Genomic DNA, 22,842 nt, shown 5'->3' with positions numbered 1-22,842 from the left:
TTGGCTTCTTTAGAAAAAAACATGAAAACCTCCTGTCAGTTTGGTTACACTGAATTTTTTCTGAAATTGGTAAAAAGAATGTCACAAAAAGGGTGTCAGATGGTTCCAGGCCAAATGACCAGAAAAGATTCTGATGTAATTATTCTTAGCTTATCTTTACTAATTTCCACAGTAGTACTTGGTGTAAATCATTTTAGAAAAGCTTCCTAACATAACCTCTTACTTTACGATTTTGTCCTTTATATTTTTGAATTTAAATTTAAAGTTTGGCTCGTTTTTAATCATTTAAGAGAATACAGAAAAAGAGATGATATAGAAGGTTTTCCTGAACTTATTTCAATGCAACTCAACATGTAGTCCTATGGACATAGCATCGTCATATCCCATTGCCTACTATCTCTGATAGGTCTAAAAGTGCAACAGCTCATCTGTGACATAGGAAAGCATAACTCTCCCATTTCTCATGCAGTGAAAAAGAGAGCCCCATCACAGTAGAAGCTTTACTTACCCTGTCTCATTTTTGTCAGCCCTTTGATTAACTTTAATAAGACTTCTGAGGCCCTGGTTGCTTTATAACATTGGAGGGGTGGAGATGAGAAGTACCAGAAAGAGAGCATGATTCAGTCTCTTATAACAACAGCTGATTTCTTATAACTTGAGTAAGATGTTATTAGTACCAAAAAGCACCAGAAGTCCTTGGACATATTTAATTCAAGGGGTTCTTCTCATGCAAAATGCTGAAGAGATATGCTAACTAATCTAATAATAAGGTCCCAACCATTACTCAAGTTACGATTAAATCAATTTAAAAGCCTAAGTCCCTCCAGATCTCTGCTTTTGTTTTGTCCTTTGAGGGTGAGTTGGTGAGAAACTAAATTTAACACATTTGTTGATATATTGTTTTCTTTAAATATGAAAATCATTTACTTCTGGGGTGTAAATCAGACGATCAACATTTTAAATATAAACATTTTGGAGATTAGACATGTCATTTTTAGTAAAAAGTTCCAGGTTCTGAAGTATTCTTAGAAAAGTAGAAATGACTCTATGATGGCTCCATTTCTTTATGTAAGTTGATCACAACCAGTGCAACTTTTACGTGTCAGTAGCTTAAAAGTATTAGGGAATATTAACAACAGGAAAGGTAATCTCTCTCAGTTGTCCAGGTGTTTCCCTTTTCCATTTTTATCTGTCTGATTTCACTGTGATAAAACTATTGATTGACATTTTAGCTTCTTTGCATATTAGAAAACATGGAAGGAGAGAAGGTGGAAGGTAAAGGAACCATGGAACTCCCTACTCTGCTGATACTGGTCATTCCTGCATCAAAACCCAGTTAGTACCAAGTTATCTCATGTTATAAATCACTTCTTTCTCTTGCTTTTTAGCCCACAGAATGATTTACTTGAGATGTTTTTCCTGTTTTTGCTATTTTTTGCCACTTTTAAGTCTGAACTTAATTTTTAAAGATCTGAAATGTCACCTTTTCCTATAAAACTAATAGAAGCACTCAGAGAATTGACTATTTTCTCACTTTGTCAAAAATTCATCTGTAATAATGCCTCCACATTTACATTATGATAATATATTGTTCATAAGCATTCAATGTCTGTGGGAATATTATTACCAACACTTTTCATCATATAGAAAAATGTGTTGTGCTCCACATCAGAGAAAGTTGAGAATGAGTCTGCCAAGGGTGACTTGGAAAGTTAGAAGTCATACTGTGTATAGGCTGGCGCTGATAAATGAATTTTCAAGATAACCAAGACAATAGAAATAATTATCATGTTAGGGAGGAAAATTTAATGACTAAGCAAATACAGGTAAACAGCCCATCTGGGAGAAGATCAATAGAGATCTCATAAATCATTACTTTTTGTGATTCTTGACTATTCTGGGATTTTCTTTAATGAAATGGTCAAGAGTTTGGTTTCATCAACAGGAAAATAGTATCAGTAACAGAAGTCAATTTTTTAGTGCCTCAATAAACCTATAAGTTAACTTCTTAAATGCTATCAGTTTAGTTTTACTAATCATTTGTTAACCCTTTTTATGATACAAAATAAATAAGAGCATGGCTCTTGTCATTGTGATACATACAAATACATCTCAGATATACATATGAAGTGACTCAACCAAGACTCCCCAGCTGACAAGGGCCTTACCAAACTATGAAGACTTCAGTGGTGAGGGGCATGCTCCCAGCATCAAAATGTCTTAGAGTAAATATGTATAGTTTATACACCAGCCTACTGTCCACTACTGGTAACAGTCAGTTAGATTTCTTTCATTTTTAGATATAAAAGGGAAGTTGGAGATCATCAAGGTCATATCCTTTATTTTATGGGAGCAGCCCCTAGAGGTTAAGTGACTTGCCCAGGGTCACCCAGATTGATGCTGGTGGTGAGCCAGCACCAAGCTCTCTACCCATCTCCTGCCCCTGCTGGGGCCTCTTCCACCAGCCTTCCTGACCCCTGTCCTGAGCAGGAGGAGGAAATGGCATACAGTCTAGCACACAGCCAAAGAGGCCTATAAAAGTCTCAGTCAGATCTTACCCTTTGCCTTCTTTGTCTGTCCGAGTATTCATAAAAATGAGATTTTCAAGGCTTTTGGCTCTGTCAACACAAAGAAATTCAAATAAAAGACTACATGTTGAAATAAAATTGGGTGGTATCTTGAAAGGTCAGATATAATAAACATTCTTCATGGATTGTTCATTTACTCTTACTGAATGGAAGAGCAGAAATCCTTCTGAGCAATTATTCCTGAACTAAATGTACAATACTGAGAGCGCTACCCCATCTGCTAGTACATTTCCATGCCAGAGGATACATCTCCCTTCGGCTAATGTCTGAAAGAATAAGACAAGCAATCTGGAGGACATTTTCAGGTTAGAGACTGATGAACTTACCTTTTCTCTGTTAGCTCTGCTTTAGGATTTGCTCTGAAGAGACCGTCAAGACCTTGATTTCTTTAAATATATTGAAAGAAAACCTTGTCAGTGATAATAACAGTTACTTAACTCTATAGAAACATAGACCAGTTTACATCTAAGACAGGAAATAGAAGCTGGTTAGGAAAGATGACCCACAATTCTTGAAATTGCTTTATGTCAAACAGGTGTTTTCATAGGCTCAAAATTTAAATTGCAGTAGACCTTAAAATAAAATAGAAGATGCAACCCAGGGAACCACAGATGTGATGTTTGGATTCATGGAGTGTTTTTGTTTTTAATGTGAGCCAGTGTTTACAAAGATGGCCATGACACATGGAAATCTGGCTTTTCAGGATCTCCTGCAAATGTTCTGCAAGGCTGGGCTCCACTTCTCACTTGCTAACTGCCAACTACAGCTGAGAAACAGCTGGGCACTGCGGACAGGGGATCGCCCTGTTGTTTGGTACAGTCAGCCTCCTTCAGTCATTTACATCTGCCTGGCCTCGGTGGGCCATGGAGCCTGTGATTCTTGATCTAGTATCTCCTCTCTTTATAAATAAGGAAACTGAAAAGTAGCAGTTTAAATGAATTGTTAGATAGTTAATCATGTAGATTATGATGGTCAGAATGGTGCATGAAAACCTCATCACTTGATCTTCAGACCAATTAAATCATTTGACTTTTGCTTTTTTCTCCTCTTTGGTCCCTGCCCAAAGTTCATATGCAAAGTAACAGTGAGATAAAGGAAACTGCACACAACCCTCATTTACTATAATTTTTAGGGTAGGAAATTACAAATGATTTAAAATTAAAGAGATGTTATCTAAGATAACAGGTATTCTTTGTAATGGTAAAACTAAAAGCATTCAGTGACCATACCAAACTCTGTTTATACACTACTTATAAATATAATTTTTATATATTTATGTTTATATATTGTATATTTATATATAATATGAATATATTAATATTTCAGGAAGAGAAATGTAGTTATTTGTATAACTGCCTTACCAAGCAAATTGAGTATAAAAATCAAAGACACTTTAATATTAGTATCTTGGGATTGTAATAACCATTCATAGCAATGATAAAATGATGATGATTTTCTGTAAGTTTTTCATCAAGATTTATAGGATACTTTTAACTATCCCGGTATGTGGGTCCTCATGCTCAAATATTGAAAAGACAAAGAAGTCACAATATGTAATTCAGTACAAAGCAAGATATAGATGCTTATAAGTCTTACCTATTCAGGCTTTTGTTCATTTTGATGACATTATCTATTTCTTCACTTTTAGAAAAGAAAAAATAAATTTCACATTAGTATAAGCCTTCCCAGAGACAAAGGGCAGTTGTTAATAGTTAAAACAACTATTTCCGAGTTATCTGAAATACAACACTTGTCCCATCTTCATCATCTATGGAAACCCTGGTTATCTTTCAAGGTTCTCCTTAATACCTCTTTCTCTAAGAAATATTTCCCAGCCCTCCAGCTGAATAGAGCTCCCTAAATTTTTGGAACCCGAGCAGAATTTTGCTTTCTTGCATCTCCTTTAGGGTGTGTACATTACTATTCTTTGTGTACACTGGTCTCATGTTAATACCCCTGGCTCCCCACACATATGTGTGTGTGCACACAGACACACGTGCCACTTAAAATTTAGAACTTTTTTTACATTGGCTCCTCATCAGTCTTTATAATACAGTGTGTTTCACACAGTAAATGCTTAATACAGATTTTTAATTGACTCAACAAATAGGTACATTGACTATAGACTTTTTAAAGTTAATTAATTTATTTTGTTGTCATTGATCTACAATTACATGAAGAATATTATGTTTACTAGGGTCCCCCCTTCACCAAATTCCACCCCCCACAAACCCCATTATAGTCACTGTCCATCAGCATAGTAAGATGCTGTAGAATCACTACTTGTCTTCTCTGTGTTGCACAGCCTTCCCCATGTCCCCCGCACCACATTATACATGCTAATCGTAATGTCCCCTTTCTTTTTCCCCACCCTTATCCATCCCTTCCCTCCCTTTCTCCCCAGTCCCTTTCCCTTTGGTAACTGTTAGTCCATTCTTGGGTTCTATGATTCTGCTGCTGTTTTGTTCCTTCAGTCTTTCTTTGTTCCTATAGTCTTTGGGTTTGAGGTGAGTCTCTTGTAAGCAGCATAGAGATGGGTCTTGCTTTTTTATCCATTCTATTATTCTGTGTCTTTTGATTGGTGCATTCAGTCCATTTACATTTAGGGTGATTATTGAAAGATATGTACTTATTGCCATTGCAGGCTTTAGATTCGTGGTTGCCAAAGGTTCAAGGTTAGCTTCTTTAGTATCTTACTAACTTAACTCGCTTATTGAGCTATTTTAAACACTGTCTGGTCATTCTTTATTTTTCTCCCTTCTTATTCCTCCTCCTCCATTCTTTATATGTTGGTTGTTTAATTCTGTGCTCTTTTGTGCTTCCTTTAACTGCTTTTGTGAGTAGTTGATTTTATTTTTTGCCTTTAGTTAGTATTTGGTTGGTCTGCTTTGTTTGCTGTGATTTTATTTTCTCTGGTGACATCTATTTAGCCTTAGGAGTGCTCCCATCTAGAGCAGTCCCTCTAAAATACCCTGTAGAGGTGGTTTATGGGAGGCAAATTCCCTCAACTTTTGCTTGTCTGGGAATTGTTTAATCCCTCCTTCATATTTAAATGATAGTCGTGCTGGATACAGTATTCTTGGTTCAAGGCCCTTCTCTTTCATTGCATTAAATATATCATGCCATTCTCTTCTGGCTTGTAAGGTTTCTTTTGAGAAGTCTGATGATAGCCTGATGGGTTTTCCTTTGTAGGTGACCTTTTTCCTCTCTCTAGCTGCCTTTAAAACTCTGTCCTTGCCCTTGATCTTTGCCATTTTAATTATTATGTGTCTTGCTGTTGTCCTCCTTGGGTTCTTTCTGTTGGGAGTTCTGTGTATTTCCGTGGTCTGTTCGATTATTTCCTCCCCCTGTTTGGGGAAGTTTTCAGCAATTATTTCTTCAAATACTCTTTCTATTCCTTTTTCTCTCTCTTCTTCTTCTGGTACCCCTATAATGCGGATATTGTTCCTTTTGGATTGGTCACACAGTTCTCTTAATATTGTTTCATTCCTGGAGATCCTTTTATCTTTCTCTGCATCAACTTCTATGCGTTCCTGTTCTCTGGTTTCAATTCCATCAATGGCCTCTTGCATCTTATCCATTCTGTTTACAAATCCCTCCAGAGATTGTTTCATTTCGGTAATCTCCCTCCGGACTTGATCCCTTAGCTCTTGCATATTTCTCTGCAGCTCCATCATCATGGTTATGAGCTTTATTTTTAATTCTTTTTCAGGAAGACTAGTTAGGTCTGTCTCCTTCTCAGGCTTTGCCTCTGTGATCTTGGTCTGTATCAATTTCTTCTGCCTTTTCATGGCGATAGATATATTTGTGGGGAGCTGGTGCATGTGCTGGGTAAGAGAAAGTCCCTTCTTGCCAGTTTATGGCCTTCTTCTCCTGGGAGAACAGCGACCTCTAGTGGCTTGTGCTGGGCAGCTGCGTGCAGACGGGGCTTCTGATCTTGCCCGGCCGCTATGGAGTTTATTTAGCTCTGCAGTTGCTGTGGGCGTGGCCTGCCTCAGGCTGCTACTCCAATATGGCGGAGCTGTGTCAGAGGGGGAACAGGCGGGAGACTGTTTATCACGGTGAGGGGCCTCCGAGCTATGCTGCGGGGTTCAGGTGCCCAGAGTCCCCCGGGGATTCGCAGCTGCTGGGCTAAGTGTCCCAGGGCACTTCCGTCCAGCTTTGGGGTCCCTGTCCCTTTAAGACTTTCAAAAAGCACTCGCTTTTCTTTGTCCTGGGTGTACCGGCTGCGGGGACCCGCTCACAGATCTTACTGTTCTGTTTACCTAGTTTCCAGCACCCCACACATGCACTGTGTCTGCGCTCTGGGTGTTCAGCAGTCCTGGGCTCCCTCTCCCTCCTGCTCCGACTCCTCTCCTCCCGCCAGGAGCTGGGGTGAGGGGCACTCGGGTCCCGCCGGGCTGCAGCTGGTATCTTACCCCCTTCGCGAGGCACTGGGTTCTCGCAGGTGTGGATGTAGTCTGGCTGTTGTCCTGTGTCTTCTGGTCTCTCTTTTAGGATTAGTTGTATTTTTTGTATTTTCAAAAATATATATGGTTTTGGGAGGGGATCTCTGCTGCTCTATTCACGCCACCATCTTGGTTCTCTGACTATAGATTTTATCTTTGCACAATGCACTTGCACAAAGTGGCTATTGGAAAACACTGTTCATCAATACATCTGGATTCTTTCTTGAATTTTACTCTGACCTCATTCCAGATTAGCCAAATGTACTATCTTGTTTTCATATTTGAGATCAGTAACTTTCTGGGTGCTTCTTCAGGAGCAGTTTGTTTAAGCTAAGCTCCTGGGTTCCAGAATATCCCTTAGAACCACAGAGCTCAGCTCTCCCTCCCAAGAAGGTGCTTTGTGGATCTCTTGCTCCTGTCTGTGCCTCTCAGCACGGGCTCTCTTCTACTTTTCTCTCCACCCTCTTTACCTTCATTTCTCCTGCCTTCCTCATCCACTTTTTCAGTTCTCAAATCTTGCTTCTCCCTTCTTTCTGCTCTAGATTCACACATTTCCCACACTTTCTCTGTGTTCCTCCTTCTTTTGAGCCATCACTGTTGTTGAACAGGAGGCCAGGTAACTCAACAGTTACACAGTTACTAAGTCAAGGACACCTGGATTCCAATCCAGGATTCACCACTTGTTAGTTGACAACTCTGGGTATTGCCTAACCTCTTGCTGCCTCAGTTTTTCCACCTGTAAAATAAGAATATGAATCGTACCCACCTCAGAAAAGAAACATCAGCCTAATGAGCACAAAGTGCTTAGCATTATGCCTGGCAAATCATAAACTCTCAACTGATTTTGGTGATTATAATAAACAGTTCCCAGTTGATTCTAAATTTTTCATTTAATAAATGCTTGCTGCATTTATTTTGTACACTACATTTACAGATACCAAGACTTTCAGCTCAGAGTTAGCATATAGTTACTGAATCACTTGCACGCTTTGATGTTGCCTGGCATAATATGTCACCAGAATAGTGGACTGGGACAGTCCTCACTGAGACCCTAGAAACACAGCTAATGAACAGCCATCACACAGATGAATCCTTTCAAGCAATATTATGTATTGAATGGTAAGATTGAGGGCTGAGAATAAATATTGAAATACATAAGTTGCTAACCCTGACAAGAAATCGATTAAAGTTCTGTCTATTGTGTGGGACAAATGTTATCCAGTCCTTTGACACAATTCCCCATTGGTGTTTTTTGTTTGAAATTCTACCTCCCAACACTGAGGCTGCAGACCTGTCTGTGTTCCCAGGGAAAGAGCAAACCTAAGAATCCTGGAAATTTAGCCCCAAACCTTCCTGACTGGTGGGAGTCACAATGATGAGATTATCAGGATTTGAGGTTGCTCAGTTGCTCATGGTTATCACTAAAGAAATTAGCATAAATCATGAGAAGACACTCTGTGATAAATTAAATACAACAGAGATTGTATTCTGAACAAAGTAGCTGAGATTTTTAAATGACCTTCAGGTAATGAAAACTTTGGATATTAAGTTTCACCACTGCCTTTGAAATAAATTAAATGCTCTTAATCAGATACTCCACTTCATAAAGGAATATCACACAGAGCAGCTTGGATAAATAAAGCTATTTCTAGTCCCTAAGGATGGTCCACAGTAATGATATTCAAGCAATGTTGCTGCCACATACATTTCTCCTGGCCTCGACAAAGCAGCACCTTCTCCCTGCAAAGAACATGTGGCTGTGGAATCAGTGCCCCCTGACCAGACAGAGGGGTCATGGAAGTGCAACTAACTGCTGCTCTTATCGTCTGTGCTTGATTTATGCCAACCTATCACTTCCCGTCAGCATCCTTCACCTCTCTCTCCCTCAAACAACCTCACCCACCAAAACACTGTCCCATCCAGATCCCTACTAAAAACAAAATACTACCTCAAACAAAGATAAACAAATAAAATTAGAGATCTAGGTTATCTAGGTGAGAGAAGACTTGGAGAGGAACATTCAGGATACTTCCTAGAGTCCCTGCCTAGATTCTGAGCTCCTATTTTGTTTACGAATTAGCACAGAAGAGCTAAGCATCACCTCTGGATTTTTCTCCTTGGTCCTTCTGCCTGACACTGCAGTCCCTCAGAACACTCTTAGCATTGCTAAATTCTATTAGGCAAGGAAAATTTTTGTAGGTAAGAGATTTCAACTATGAAATGTTTATACTAAAGGCTCACTGCTATTTAACCATACTTGATTGGTTATATAAACACATTCTTTGCACAAAGCCTCATATCAAACTCTGCAAATGACATATGGTAAATAAGACAAAATACCTGCTCTAAGAGATTAAAGAGATAACAGAGATGAGACATTTATAGAAATGCCATGAAACAACACCAAATATGATTAATTATTACAAAACTTTGAATAGTCGGGCTTTACTATCTTAAGAGAGGCAGAATTCACATCTCACTGGGTCACTCAGGAAAGACTTCACAGAGTAGATAATATTTGATCTGGATCTTGAAAAATAGGTAGTACTTGAATGGATTGATATGGTGACCTTGAGGCCGGACAAGGCAGCCATGTCGATGGACTGTCATAAACAAAGGCCAAATACATGGAAACTGTACAAAGGAAGTGGTTTAATTTGGCATTGCATGTAGAGTAAATGTAAGGGTGAAGTCAGAAATAACTCTGGAATGTTAGGCTGGAGTCAGGCCAACAAAGGCCTCGAATGAAGTTATCTGTAATTGAATGGAAAATGGGCAGCCAGTGGAGTGATGGTTCAAGCAGAATCTTGGGAAGAACATTGGCAGTGATGATTAGTAACGGTCCAGAGGTGGGAGAGACTGGAAGAGTGTAAGTAAGTCTGGATAGTCGCTCTAATAACTTATGATGGAATCCAAGAGGGTTTGAATTGCTGTGAGGCCGTGTGGGGCATTTTAAACATTTAATTTAGACATGCCTGATATTATATCAAGGGGAGAAGATATGAGACAATGCAGAGTAACCCTGAAAGGTGAACTTTCCTGAATGAAAGAACAGAGAGAAGTCAGGAAATAGCCCGTGGGAAGGCAGTTGAACATGGCCTCGGACATTCTAAATGGGGCTGCTAAGGAGAAAGATAGGTAGGGATCTGGGCCAGCAACCTAAATACAGGACTGGGGATTTGGAACAAGGTCAAAACCATGGACAGCTGAAGCGACTGGGATGTGTATAATCAGAAGACAAAGCAGCAGAAGGAGATGACCCATAAATGTCAATGTCACCTATTTTTTAGGGACACTTATCTAGAGAGACTGATTCTTTTGTCTTTTAAATTACATACATCATAAATAGCACTGGAATAGTCTTCATTTTTGGAACTTTTAAGGGTACGATTAAGTATTTTTGAGACATAATGAGAAGAAAAACAGAAGCTCAAAAGCTCTGAGCTCTCACCCCTTGTCAGTTTTCTGAAGGGAAGTGGCCACCTTCACGATGTTCCCAAGATCCTGACTCCTTCAAACAATGAAAAATAAATACAAGTCAATGACAGAAGAGCTATCTTTGAAGTAGCTAAACTTTCTCATCTGTTTTCAGTGAAGAAAGCAATTTTCCATGTGCTGCTCAGGAATTACTGAGTTTGAAGAATGAAACAGTTCTATCATATCAGCTCGTGGCGTGCACACACACATGCACACATATCAGTCATTCCACCTGGGCACTGCCCCTGCCATCTAGCACTTCAGTGAAAAAATTACAGTTTCTCCTAAAGACTTGTATTGGCTGCTCCCAAGTTCTTAAAAAAGGATATGGAAATGAAAATACAATTAAAGGTACAAGTAAACACAGACATATGTTCAGAAGTATTTCCACCAGAGCCCAGGAGCATTAAGCTACATACCCAGAAAATTAATTGATCCCTCACATGAGATGAAAGAATCTTCCTAGGCCTCCAAAGGGAAAGAAAATACATTTTAAATTATAGGAGAGGTGGAACCACTGCCACATAGAGGGCTTGAATCCATGCTGGTCTCCCTCAATCTTGAGAAGGAATAAGAGGAGAAGGTTTACCAGTTTCACAATATCTCACAGAGGCTTAATGGGGTTCCATGATAAAAAAACTTTGTAGTCATGTCAGATTGAGAGATGTAACCGACTTTTGGAGATTCAGAATATGTATATGAGCACACTGATGGTTCTGAGAAGTCCTGTGGTAGCGAATTCTATTTAACTGTATTTGCTAAATATGTTAACCATTAAACCCTTCTTTTACAGAACATGCATTGACATTTTTTGGCACATGGGACACAATTTGGGAAATGCTGAGATAGTTTCACTTTAAGTTGTTAGGTACAAAGGAAACATGATTCTTTCCAAAGGTAAGGTATCCATGTAATGTATGTTTCAAACTGGGACTCTTCTGAGTCAAGAAAGATAATAAAAAGAAAAGAATGGAAGTTTTGAACTTGGAAAATTGGTTTATCATAATGGTTAAGATGGTTAATGGCTAAGATGATTAATGTTTAGGATTTTTAACCATAATAACAAAAATTAGTTTATCATATCAATAGATCTATCAAATAGCATTGTTTAAAATTAATTTCAAAATAGTGGTTTTTATAAAAATGTATATAAATAAAAATAAGATATATCTAAAACAAATACTAAACTAGATGGGGTGTGCAAGACAACAGACATAAATCAGGCATCAGTATGATTGTAAGCCTCTTCCTGACGATGCAGGTAGAGCTGGATGTGACCTTATTATTCAGGTAATTCTAGGAAAGCTTTTATAGAACAAGTTCAATCAATTTACTGTATTCCACCTATTCATTTACACATCACTACCAACTATATCATAGACCTGTGACAAGCACTAGGAATAAAGAGGTGCTTTCTTGTCTTAAGGGATTGATTTTACTCTGTTATCATGTTCAGAACATTTGGGTTATTTTCTTAATGTAAAGCTTAGAAAGGAAATAAAAAGAATAAAATTCTTCAGGTATGTATAAAAGCATTTATTATCCACTATACTGAAGGCAGACAGAAAACTGATTTTGTCTATTTATTAATTGCTTTGTGTTTTTACGTGTTCTAATAAAGCAAACTTTATCACTTCTATAATTACATAGCTACAGATCTTCATATCTTATACTTTTTTCAGCAGATCTGTTGGTTTCTGTATATATACTTGGTTTAGGTGTACATATCTGCCTATATTTTTAAAGATAATATCTATTCGGTAAGAAAACACTTCTCAGTTAAACTTGAATTTCTAAGAAAACATTTACTTTCAGAAAGATCACAGTGTTAGAACAATAGTACTACTTGAGATAACAAACTTTACTTTAACTCTTGGTTGACTAAAACTTAACCATCTCCTATTTGAAATTCTAAAATACAATACAGTTATTTTGCAATTTAGCCTGTCTCTTTTAATATATTTTTAATCACTGGATATATCTAGAAATATCTATTCTAAATATGTTCATTTTCATTTTGTTTAAGTCTCTAGTCATCAAGAAGGCATTTTTATACTTATCCCTATTAGGTAATGATATAATATTTTAAAATATTAGGAGTCTTTTTTAGTTATTAGGCATCAGAGGGAAGAATTTTTTCTTAAAGACTTATCCCATTTGAATACTATGAAGAAATTTATTTTCAGAGCAGAAAATACATTTTTTATATATCATCTCCGAAAAGATGGGAAATATTTTTTACATTCCCAGTACACCTACTACATTGAAAATGACCACACTGAGTTGAGAGTTGACAGAATTAAATTTTATGTTAGGTTCTGTCACGATTTATAATACAATGCTTTTCTCTGCTCTTTCTCTAAAATCTGATTGACCTACTTATACAGTTTGGCTTATTCTTAAGAAACCATATTCAACTATTTTTTTTTACTCTTGAGGACATGTGTTAATTAACAGGAAACACTTCCCTTTCATATTCTTTCATTAAAATCAATCATCTTGCTGTGATTAAAGTAAAGTTGCTGGGTTTAAAACATGCAAGTTGTCCTAATTTTATTCTTAAGATCATTGGTGAAAGAAAGAAATTAGAGTAGTAAAAATGGATTAGACCAATTCCCATGAAATTTAGTTTCTTTTGAATCTGTACAAGCTCATTGCTCTGAAGCTGCTGATTTCCGATTAGAATTTAGATGATACTAATGCCAATTTATTTTAGCCCCCTGAAAAAAAATCTTACTCAAATTAAGATTTAATTGCTCAATACTATAAAAGGAAAAATAACGTAAGATAGAACACTGGAGAAGTTATTTTTACGAGCATAATTATAAACATTGCACAAAAGAAAAGTTATAAATCTAGTCTATATTTTTAATTAATTCAATAAAGAAGTATTTTCTTGACTCATTAAAAAAATTATACTCTCATCCTAACAATAAAATTTCAAAGATCCTGTGAAATGTTACTGAATACAAATTCAGCCTGGATTTTTAACTCAATAGGCTGAACACCTAATGCTACATAGCCCTGCCACTCAATTAGCATTTTCTAGCTGATGTTATTCTCTTATTGAAGGATAGTTCTAGAGTTATCTGACATGTTGTCAAAATCATCACCATCAAAAAGCAAAAATACAAAAGAATCAAAAGCAGGTAATCAAGTGGATCTTATGTAGTCAGTCTTCAGCGAGATACTCTTTTTTAAATTTCACAATAATGGATATGTGCAATGTATGTCTTGGAAAACAGTTGAAGATTATTAAACAGTTTAACAAGCACACATAGAAAGAGTTTCAGATCCCTAAATTTGTTTCTAATTTTAATTAGAGAGTATCAGAGATTCAAAGTGGAAAAGCAAGTCTTTTTTTTCCTTGAATCAGAGGCAATTGGAACACTTTTCAAATTTTGTGATAGTTTTGAAATAAATTACAAATTCCTCAGCTAAAACAAAACTAAAGAACTACACTAAGGTATTTCTAACATAAGCGAGGGTTTGAGCAGAAACACAAAGTTTCAAGAACGTCTTTCATCAGAAAATGTATCTCTTAATGGGAAATTGAACCAGGAGTAAATATAAACCATACATATATGTATATACACACACACACATACATAGTTTCTATTTGTATTATATATAATACATGCCAAATACATATATATACACATACACACACACACACACACACACACACACACACATACATTTATATACAGAGAGTGTGGTTCCCTATATATTGACTCGTAATATGTAAACTAGGGGAAGACTGAGCATCAATACTTCTTGGACATGAATACTCTTCAGTTTCTATCCTGAAGGTGTATACAATGGCCTTAACTGTTAAAGGCAAACATAAATACACATTTCTACTGGCAAATAAAATGAGAAAAGCTTTGCAAGTGCTTCTTTAGTGAAAATGCCCACAAAACATACCCATGCTTTGCACAAAACAGGTCACAACGCATTTGCTTTCATTTCCCTTGAATGTCATCACTTTGGCAGAAATCCTGGGGGGCCAAGTCTTACCTATTATCATGTCTTAGCTGGTTAGGAGATGAAATAGGAGAACTGGGCTTTGGAGGTACTGGAGGGTGAACAGTTGGTTCCCTTTAAAACAGAAAGCAGCAGTTCACTGTTCACCATGGAAACATGGTAAATTTTAGCATCTATTAACCAAATACATTTATTGTGTATATGGAAATACATCATACATTTTACAACCCCCATGCATAGGAAAGGTCAGAATCTATGAAGCACTAAACTTTAAAGTCAAATATTTAAATTACAGATATTTGAAAATTCATTTAACCCTATGTGCTACTATATCTAACTATAGTTTGAAATATAATATATTCTTTAAACAGCTTAGTATTTTTGCTAGACTATCTAGCTCAAGTTGTGACATATTAAGTCAGAAGCACAAGAGTATAGTAAATGGTCCCTGGGAATTAACATATAAGCCTCTTTAGGAATTATTTCAACTATCAGGCTGCTACAGAAACAGCAAGAAAGGCCTCAAGATAAAGTTGGTTTGAAGCTCTTAACTAAATCTGATTTAAATATTAGCACAGGCTGGTTTGATGCTAGCAAAGCAAATACATCCTGTCGGCCTAAACTTTCCAACGAAGCACCAAGGCTGCCTCTGTAATGGCATGATTTGATGGCCTAGGAACCAAAGGTGGGCAAATCTGTGTGTATTTTGGATGGAGTCAGCTCCTTACCCAGGGCATGTCACAGTCCCACCCCACCACTACAACCCCAGTGGTTCCTTGTTATTCTCAAGATAAATTCTATACCTAGTAAAAGGACCTTGTGATCCAGACTCCACGTGCCGCTCTAGCTTACACGGCGTGCTGGGTGAGTGTGTAGCCTCTGCAGTCAGGATGCCTGAATTGCCAGCTGTGTGACAACGGGCTAGCTAACCTGATTCCATTTCTTCATCTATAATAAACCCTCGCATAGAATTGTTAAGGTGTTGTCAGAATTGAATGAAAGCATGCTTTTATTTAACAAATATTTAATGGTAGCTCTGTATGCACAAGGCACTCTACAAAGTGGGTAATTTACCTTTTCTCAAAAGGCTTCCAATACACAAATAAATGTATGGCAGATGTTGAAAAATACTAGGAGAAAAGTGAAACAGAGTAAGAGATTATAGAGTGACGGTGTAGGAGCACTGTTTTATGTAGAATGGCCAGGGAGGGTCTTTCTGAGTGGTGAAATTTGAGCGAAGACCCAAAAGAAGGGATGAGGTGAGCGACCAGGCCATCAGAGGAAGAGCACCTACATACGGGTATCAGCAGCCTGGCGATGGCCTTGGACATTTGAAACTGGATGAGATCCCCAAGGGAGTGTAGGTAGAAAAGAAAATAAAAAAAAGAAAAGAAGGTCAGGTGTTGAATACTGGGTCCCGCAATAAGTAGATGTCAAGTATATGAGAAGGAAACAACAAAAGACTGAAGAGAAGTGGCCAAGGAGAACAGAGAAATATGAGGGTGTGGTATCCTGGAAGTCAAGTGAGTAGAATGTCTCAAGAAGGGAGTAATTGGCCATGCCAGATGCTACTAACAGCTCCAATAAAACAAGGACTTGTATTACCATGGTTTTGGCGATATAGTGGTCATTGGTAACCCTGATGGGTGCAGTTTTCATGGAGCAGTGGTGAAAAAACCTTATAGGAGTAGATTTAAGAGAAAATGGGAAGTAGAGGCATTGATGTGGGTCATTTCTTTTAAGGCATTTTACAGAGAAGAAGGAAGAAAGAAATAGGCAGCTGCCTGAAGGTTGACAACTAGAGTATGTAGATATGATGATGGGACTGAGGCAGTGAAGGGTTGAATTTGATGGTTCAGGAGAAGGAGCAGAACATTTCCCGCCTCGAGGAGTCAGGGGTCTAAGGCATAAGTGGGATGGTCGGCATTAGGTGAGGCACAGAGAGCACACTCATTTAATCCTCATTGCAATCCCAGAGATAAATATTCTTTTTCATATTTTGCAGATGAAAAGATGGAGACACAGACAGTGAAAATAAATATCCCATGGTGATGCAACTGGTGAGGGCAGAGCAAGGAAGCTGAAGCAGGAAGTGTGGCTGCACAGACCCCCCATGTGATGCTGCCCCTCAAGGGGTCCTCGGAGAGCACCAATGGCTACTGGGAGGTTAGCGGTCCTGAAATCAAAATGAGGCTGGTTGCCAGTGTTTTCTTTTGCCCTATTTAACTGCTTATGGGAGGGTAGAAACAAACTAAACAGAGATCTGGATTGAACTAAGTTTATAATTCAGCCAAGTGAGTGCAAAAAGAGAATGACGGCAAGGAAGTGGAAGGGTATGCAAGGAATGATTACAAAGAGGATATGAGGGGAGAGGGGCTATGAAAAGATGGTAGGATCAATGGATTGGTAGCTGTGGTGGGGATGAAGAACTTCTGTAATCAGAGGAGCTGGATACAGTAGACAGAGTTAGAAAATAGAAGTCAGAAAGCATAAGCTGTGAAATTGAAATTTTGTAGTGTTTTGTGGTTACTTACAGGGACAAGATCTGAGGGTGGCTGCAATAGGATGAAGGACAAGATCATTAGAGAGGAGACCAATAAAATGAGAGGCCACGGTGGGGAAGGATCTGCTACATGGATCCGTAAATCAAATCACTAAGTATCATGACAGAACGGGTATGTTTGTGAGAGACAGCGAGCCTGGTGCCAACGCCTTCAGCGAGGGAGGGTGAGTGACTCAGAGACCGCTGGGTGCCTCCATCAAAGGATACAGGCTCTTGATGGCATGGCTTCCAGGAAGATGGAGAGTCTAGGGAGGAGGAAGTTCTAAGTGATAGGGAGTAGTAATGAGAAGCAAACAGGATCCCTCTGTTTACTCCAGACCCCAAGATTCATGGGGTCAGAAGAAAAACAGCCCTCAGTGAGAGGAGGTTGTGGGAGCAGGGTCCTCTGGGAGAGCCCAGCCCAGAGGTGGAGATCATTCAGTCAGAGACGGGACTGCAGAGTAGCGAGTGTTGATGATAATGGATGACACAGCCAGGGAGCTCCTACGGACGGGTTTGAGAGGCTAGGATGCCACTGGCTGGGTCAGGGTCAGTGAAGCACAGAGCTCCATAGATGGTCCAGGTGACAAGAAATGATCTCAATGGGATTCCCACAGGGATCCATGGCCCCAGGGATGGAAGATGTGATGGAATTAGTCCTGAAGATTTCTCGGCAGAGCATGGTAGTGAGTCTCTTGGGAATGGGCAGTGGAGCAACAGGTACAGAGCATGGTGGGTCTCCTGGCCCCTGTGTTGATGGTGGCCTTGAAGCCAGCAGAAGGGCATGCAAAGTGTTAGGGCACTGCCTGGCTCACTGTAAATGCTCAGTGAGTATCCAGGGCTGCAGTTATTGTTTCCACCCTAAATGAACCCAAGGCTGTAGCTATGCCAAGTCACCTGCACTCCCTAGGCCCACTGCACCACATTCTCTCCTCTCTGCCATACCTTCTCCCTTTCACCTAGATTCTTCCTTCCTGCCCTTCGACTTTGGCTTGGGCATTACTGTCTCTAGTGGTACCCAAAGCTGTTCTGTAAACGTCCCTGTCTCTCCCCACAGCACACCATCTTCCTAGCATGCATCCCACTGCTCTGGATTACAAGTATTCCTTTCCTGTCTCCAGACTGGACTGAAACTCCTAAAAAGATAGCTATATACCAAGTACTATGATTATGTATGGTGTTGGTGCCCAATAAAGATGTGTTGAAAGAGGATTGGCTGAAATTTTATTTGGTGAGGATGGAAATAGGTAAAGAAGCTGTTTCTTAGGAGAAGTTTATTGTTGATTCCCACTACTGAATACCTAGTAGGTGCCTGGTGCTCAGAATAATTATTGTGTTACTCCTGGAAGAACAAATTATATGAGAATAGCCTCTCCATCCTAGCTTAGATTTAAATTTTACAATTAGATATTATTTTATTTATAGTGCCATCATCTTCTCTTCTCACTAAATATCACTGTGTTGTCGATAATGCGATATCACTCAAGTGATAAAGTATCTTTAGGGTGTCTGTGTGGATTAACTGATCATATACTTTTCTTCCAGGAGTAGAGGAAAGGTATAAGAAGGTGGTCAGTCATGGGTCTCTCTGCACAGGGCAATGATGTCTGAGAACAGTTAGGAGAGAGGTAATAGATGGAATGGAAAATTATAAAAGGGGAAATAGGATTGTGCCAAACTTGGCTTATGCCATAATCACACTGATGAAAAGTTAAAATTTCTTCCATTTTAGAGTGGCTAGGCTTAGAGAAGGGGTAAACACTGACTGGGTGTGTCTGGGAGGCAGAAATGGGTAGAGCAGTAGATCCGGGTACACAGTGCAGAGATGTTGGGGGAGTATCTGGGAAAGAAACAGTAGATGGGATGTGCAGTTGTGAAGATCAAGAAAAGCCAAGAAGTGATTTATTTCCGCGGGAGCTGTGTCCATGCCCCTACTGGGCTGGGGCCAGGCGACGCCACACTGCCTTCAGTCAGTTTGTCGCAAAGGAGCTTCATTTGCATCGCTGCCAGGACAGCCACAGATGACAGAACCCGAGGCCCTGGGTAAGTCATTCATGCTGTGCCAGGAACTCAGTGTGACATCGAGTAGGGGGATTAAAATGCAAGAGCGAGGCAGGAAGCTGTGGCAGGGAATGTTTTGAAGAGAAGGAAAGGAGACATTCATGTGGAATGATGCTGTTTGAATACCACTTTGAGATGGGATGTTCAAGCTTGGATAAATTGACCCTGGCTTTGCCCTCTGTCTTTCCCTCAACCCCACAAGACCTTTTCAGGATCAGGGCCACCACATTAGTGGCTATAATTGTAAAGAACAACTTTGGGGAATAAAAAGGCAGCTTTCACAAGAAACACATGAAAACTTGAGATAGCAGCCCCAAGACCAGAGCTAATAGAAATAACACTATAACGCTGTTTAAATTGCTTCATTTTCATGTGCTACTGCAAAGAACACTTCTGTTCATTATCTGTTTTTTGGATCACACGCTTGACTCTGTAACTTCTCTTCAAAACTGCCTTGGGGAAGGAACATTTCTATTACTACAGCACCAGTCTAAATTGAAACAAAAATAATTGGCTCTAATATATAATTGTAAGTTTTGTTTTCACTTTCCATTGTGCTTAGCTTTTGTATCCCACAAATTTTGAAGATGGCAAAACATGCCAACTTTGTCCAGCTTTCTCATACCTTGCTTTATTCAATCCACCCATCTATCCTGTAATGATGTGTCACCTTCTGGTGGTCACTGGCCATGTCAATAAACCCTAACACAACACTAAAGCATGGACTGGACTAAAATTCCAGAGACTAGGTTCTAGATCAGCTTCGCCAGTAACTTTTAATTTGACCCGAGAAGACCACTGATTCTCTCCAAACGTCTGCTTGCTTCTTTGTTTACAGAGATTGGTCCAGATCTTTGGCTGGCCAAACACAGCATGAGTGTGGGAGGGCAGAGTTCTGGCAAGGCATCCGTGGCTTCCCAGAGTCCTGAGCACTTGCTGTAGATTAAGTGCCTTGCATGTTCACACACCAAGCTTTTGAAATGTATGTAGATGCAGTTGTGGTTAATAAACTTCAAATTATTGTAATTTAGGTCAGATCTATAAGAATATAAGCAAATTTTACCCAGTCAACAGAGACAAAGAACCACAAATATTTAAGAATTGCAGAATTCATAGCAGCTTTTGGTCCTTAGATATTTTCTCAAAGACATAGTCAGAACAGTCCAACAATTATCAGGTGCAATGGTAAAAATTTTCAGCACTAAAAAGGAGTTTACTCAAAATGAATCATAGACCTATATGTAACACACACAGCCAGATACCTTGTAGAAGAAAACAGAATAATAATCTTTGTGACCATGTGTGAGGCAAAGAGTTCTTAGATATGACACCAGCAGTACAATTCATAATAATAATAATAAACTTGGTGAATTGGACTTTATTAAATTGAAAACTATATGACATTGCAATCCCACATGTAGGCATTTATTCAAAAGAAATGATCTTATGAAGAGAAATGTTCACATTAAATATTCACACAAAAACCTGTGAACATTTAAAGCAGCTTTGTAAACAATCCAAATGTTTTTCAACTGGTGAACTTCAGACCTTCACACAATGGAATACTACTCAGCAATGAACAGGAAGGATTTACTGATACATTGAACAGCATAGATGAGTTGCTCATGCATTGTGCTAAGTGACAGGAGCCAAAATCAAAAGGCTGCATGTGCTGTGTGATTCCCCTTTTATAATATTCTGTATAAGCCTGAGAGGGAAAGGAAAGGTCAGAGGATAAAGAAGTGCCCCTGAATGTGTGGACAGTCCTAAGTAAAATGTTGGTCCATGCACTTTCCACCTGCTCTTCCCACTGCCCTCCTGCTGGGCTCTTGAAAACAGGGTCCCTATGTCCCTCTATGCTCCTGTCACCTACCACACCCTGGTTTCCATGCCTCCCAGAGGCTTCTTCTCCAAAGCCACGTCCTTTCCACAAAATCCAAACCACCATTTTCTAGTGTGTTCCAATTCTGCCCAGTTCTAGCAGGGACTGATTTATGTAATTGGCACTGAGACTGACCCTTTAACCTGTCAGCATTTTTATTTTCAGTTGAGGTGAGATTTATACAGACCTTAGGCAACACTCTTAAAGGGTACAATAAATTTTTTAAAAATCAAACGATTTGCTTTTTATAGCTGGGGCAGAGGGACTTAGAGCTTGGATGGGGGATGTTTTGGGCAGAGCACCTGTCCCTAGGTATCCTGGTTCTCTGGGCTGCTTCCTCACCCTTGTTTCTGAACTGGAAGATCCCCTACTTCTTCATATTTCAAGGGGCTCCCCTGTCCACAGCAGAGGCAACTGGGGCTGCACAGGAGGGAGGGGCAGTGGAATCTGGACTGGGAGGGAGCAGGGATGTTTTTGTTGGGTTGTAGTTGGAATATATGAATTATAGAACCAGTGTTAGGGGATCAGTCTGTCTATGGTGGCCTCATAGGACCGAGGAGAAAGGAACTCATTGCTGAAGGGTAGGCCCTTTATTGACACATTCTGAATTAGCTTTCTTTTCATTCCAGTCAAGCAACACTTAAAAAATTATGAATCTTAACTCATGTTGATTAACTGAGGTTACTGTTTTTATATTCTGAATATTTGGAATGCTTAGAATTCTAGGCATTCATATAAGATTTTTAAAATCCCTGTACTTTGACATCTTACCAAGAGTCTTAGAATCTTGATTTTTACAGATTCCAGTTAGAGTAAAAAAGTTTTTATGTTGAGATAAAAATGAAATGTATTGATTTAATTTAGCATGACAGAAACTTTCTAGAGGGTTTGGTACCAATAGAGTTAAAAATGTTGCAGTGTAATTAGAAAGGTTACAGTTTACCATTTATAGCTACAGACAGAAAAATATAACTGTAGTGCAAGGTTGCCATGACAACTCACTTCTCAATCACATTTTTTCCCCCTCCTTCAAAGTAGCCAATCAGTTAACAGGAAGGAAAACCACTGAAGGAGACAAAGTTGAAACAAACACGGATGAGAATTCATAAAAGTGTATAGCAAGCATATAACTGTGTGGCAATTTTCTAGGTCTGTTTCCACTAATTCAATTTTATCAGATATTATGTATTTACTTCTCTGCCTTTGGAAATGATTCCAGAAAAAAATACTGTTGTTTTTTTTTTATGTGGGTGGTGGTTATGGCAGCTTCATTGTTGATCCTGAATCACTATAATGGGTAACATCATGAATATTCATATTGTCTTTTACTACCTTAATACGGCCTCACTGAGTTTCTTAAATGATCTTCACATGCCATTTAGCCACTCAATCTCTAAGTCACCTAAATACATTTTCAGAAACACTTGAATTTACTATGGACAGAAAACCAACATTTAATGGTGGGTTCTGAAATCAGAAACAATTTCAGTATCAACTTCCAGAAATTCTGTGTCCACATTTAATTGTGAAGTGACTGAACATTTCTCAGGAACATTCCAATTACCCACACCATTGGCTCAAGCCTGGCAAAAAGTTATCATTCTTTTGAAGACTCAAAGATGAAAAAATCTTAAGAACTTGAAAACTGAAGACATACACTAATGACTGCAGACAATTTGCTTTCTGATAAATCTTAAAATAAAAGGAGTGGGAAAGGAAAAATCTTTCACTGGCTCTGACCTAATAATTTTCCATATGATGGCATTTGTTTTTTCTTTTATATATATTTCTCAACGTCCAGCACATAAAGGTAAAATTACATAGCAATAAAGCACTTACTCTTAAAATAGAAAAATT

General features: G+C 38.8%; 1 protein-coding gene across 6 annotated transcripts in view; it reads right to left on the bottom strand.

The window, feature by feature from the left end:
* SCEL (sciellin) overlaps positions 1 to 22,842 on the bottom strand; it is a 189,818-nt gene that overhangs the window by 41,004 nt on the left and 125,972 nt on the right. For all 6 annotated transcript variants that reach the window (XM_057494609.1, XM_057494607.1, XM_057494608.1 and 3 more), the window contains 5 exons: positions 14,534 to 14,614; positions 10,488 to 10,547; positions 4,185 to 4,229; positions 2,915 to 2,974; positions 2,559 to 2,618 (listed from right to left, as the gene is read on the bottom strand). In XM_057494609.1, the coding sequence (XP_057350592.1) occupies positions 2,559 to 2,618; positions 2,915 to 2,974; positions 4,185 to 4,229; positions 10,488 to 10,547; positions 14,534 to 14,614 (306 nt within the window). The remainder of the gene's footprint in view (positions 1 to 2,558; positions 2,619 to 2,914; positions 2,975 to 4,184; positions 4,230 to 10,487; positions 10,548 to 14,533; positions 14,615 to 22,842) is intronic.

This window comes from Manis pentadactyla, chromosome 17, assembly GCF_030020395.1.
Source record: "Manis pentadactyla isolate mManPen7 chromosome 17, mManPen7.hap1, whole genome shotgun sequence".
NCBI classification, from domain to species: Eukaryota; Metazoa; Chordata; class Mammalia; order Pholidota; family Manidae; genus Manis; species Manis pentadactyla.
The sequence above is the reverse complement of the archived record's forward strand: the minus strand, read 5'-3'. Positions and strand labels throughout refer to the sequence as shown.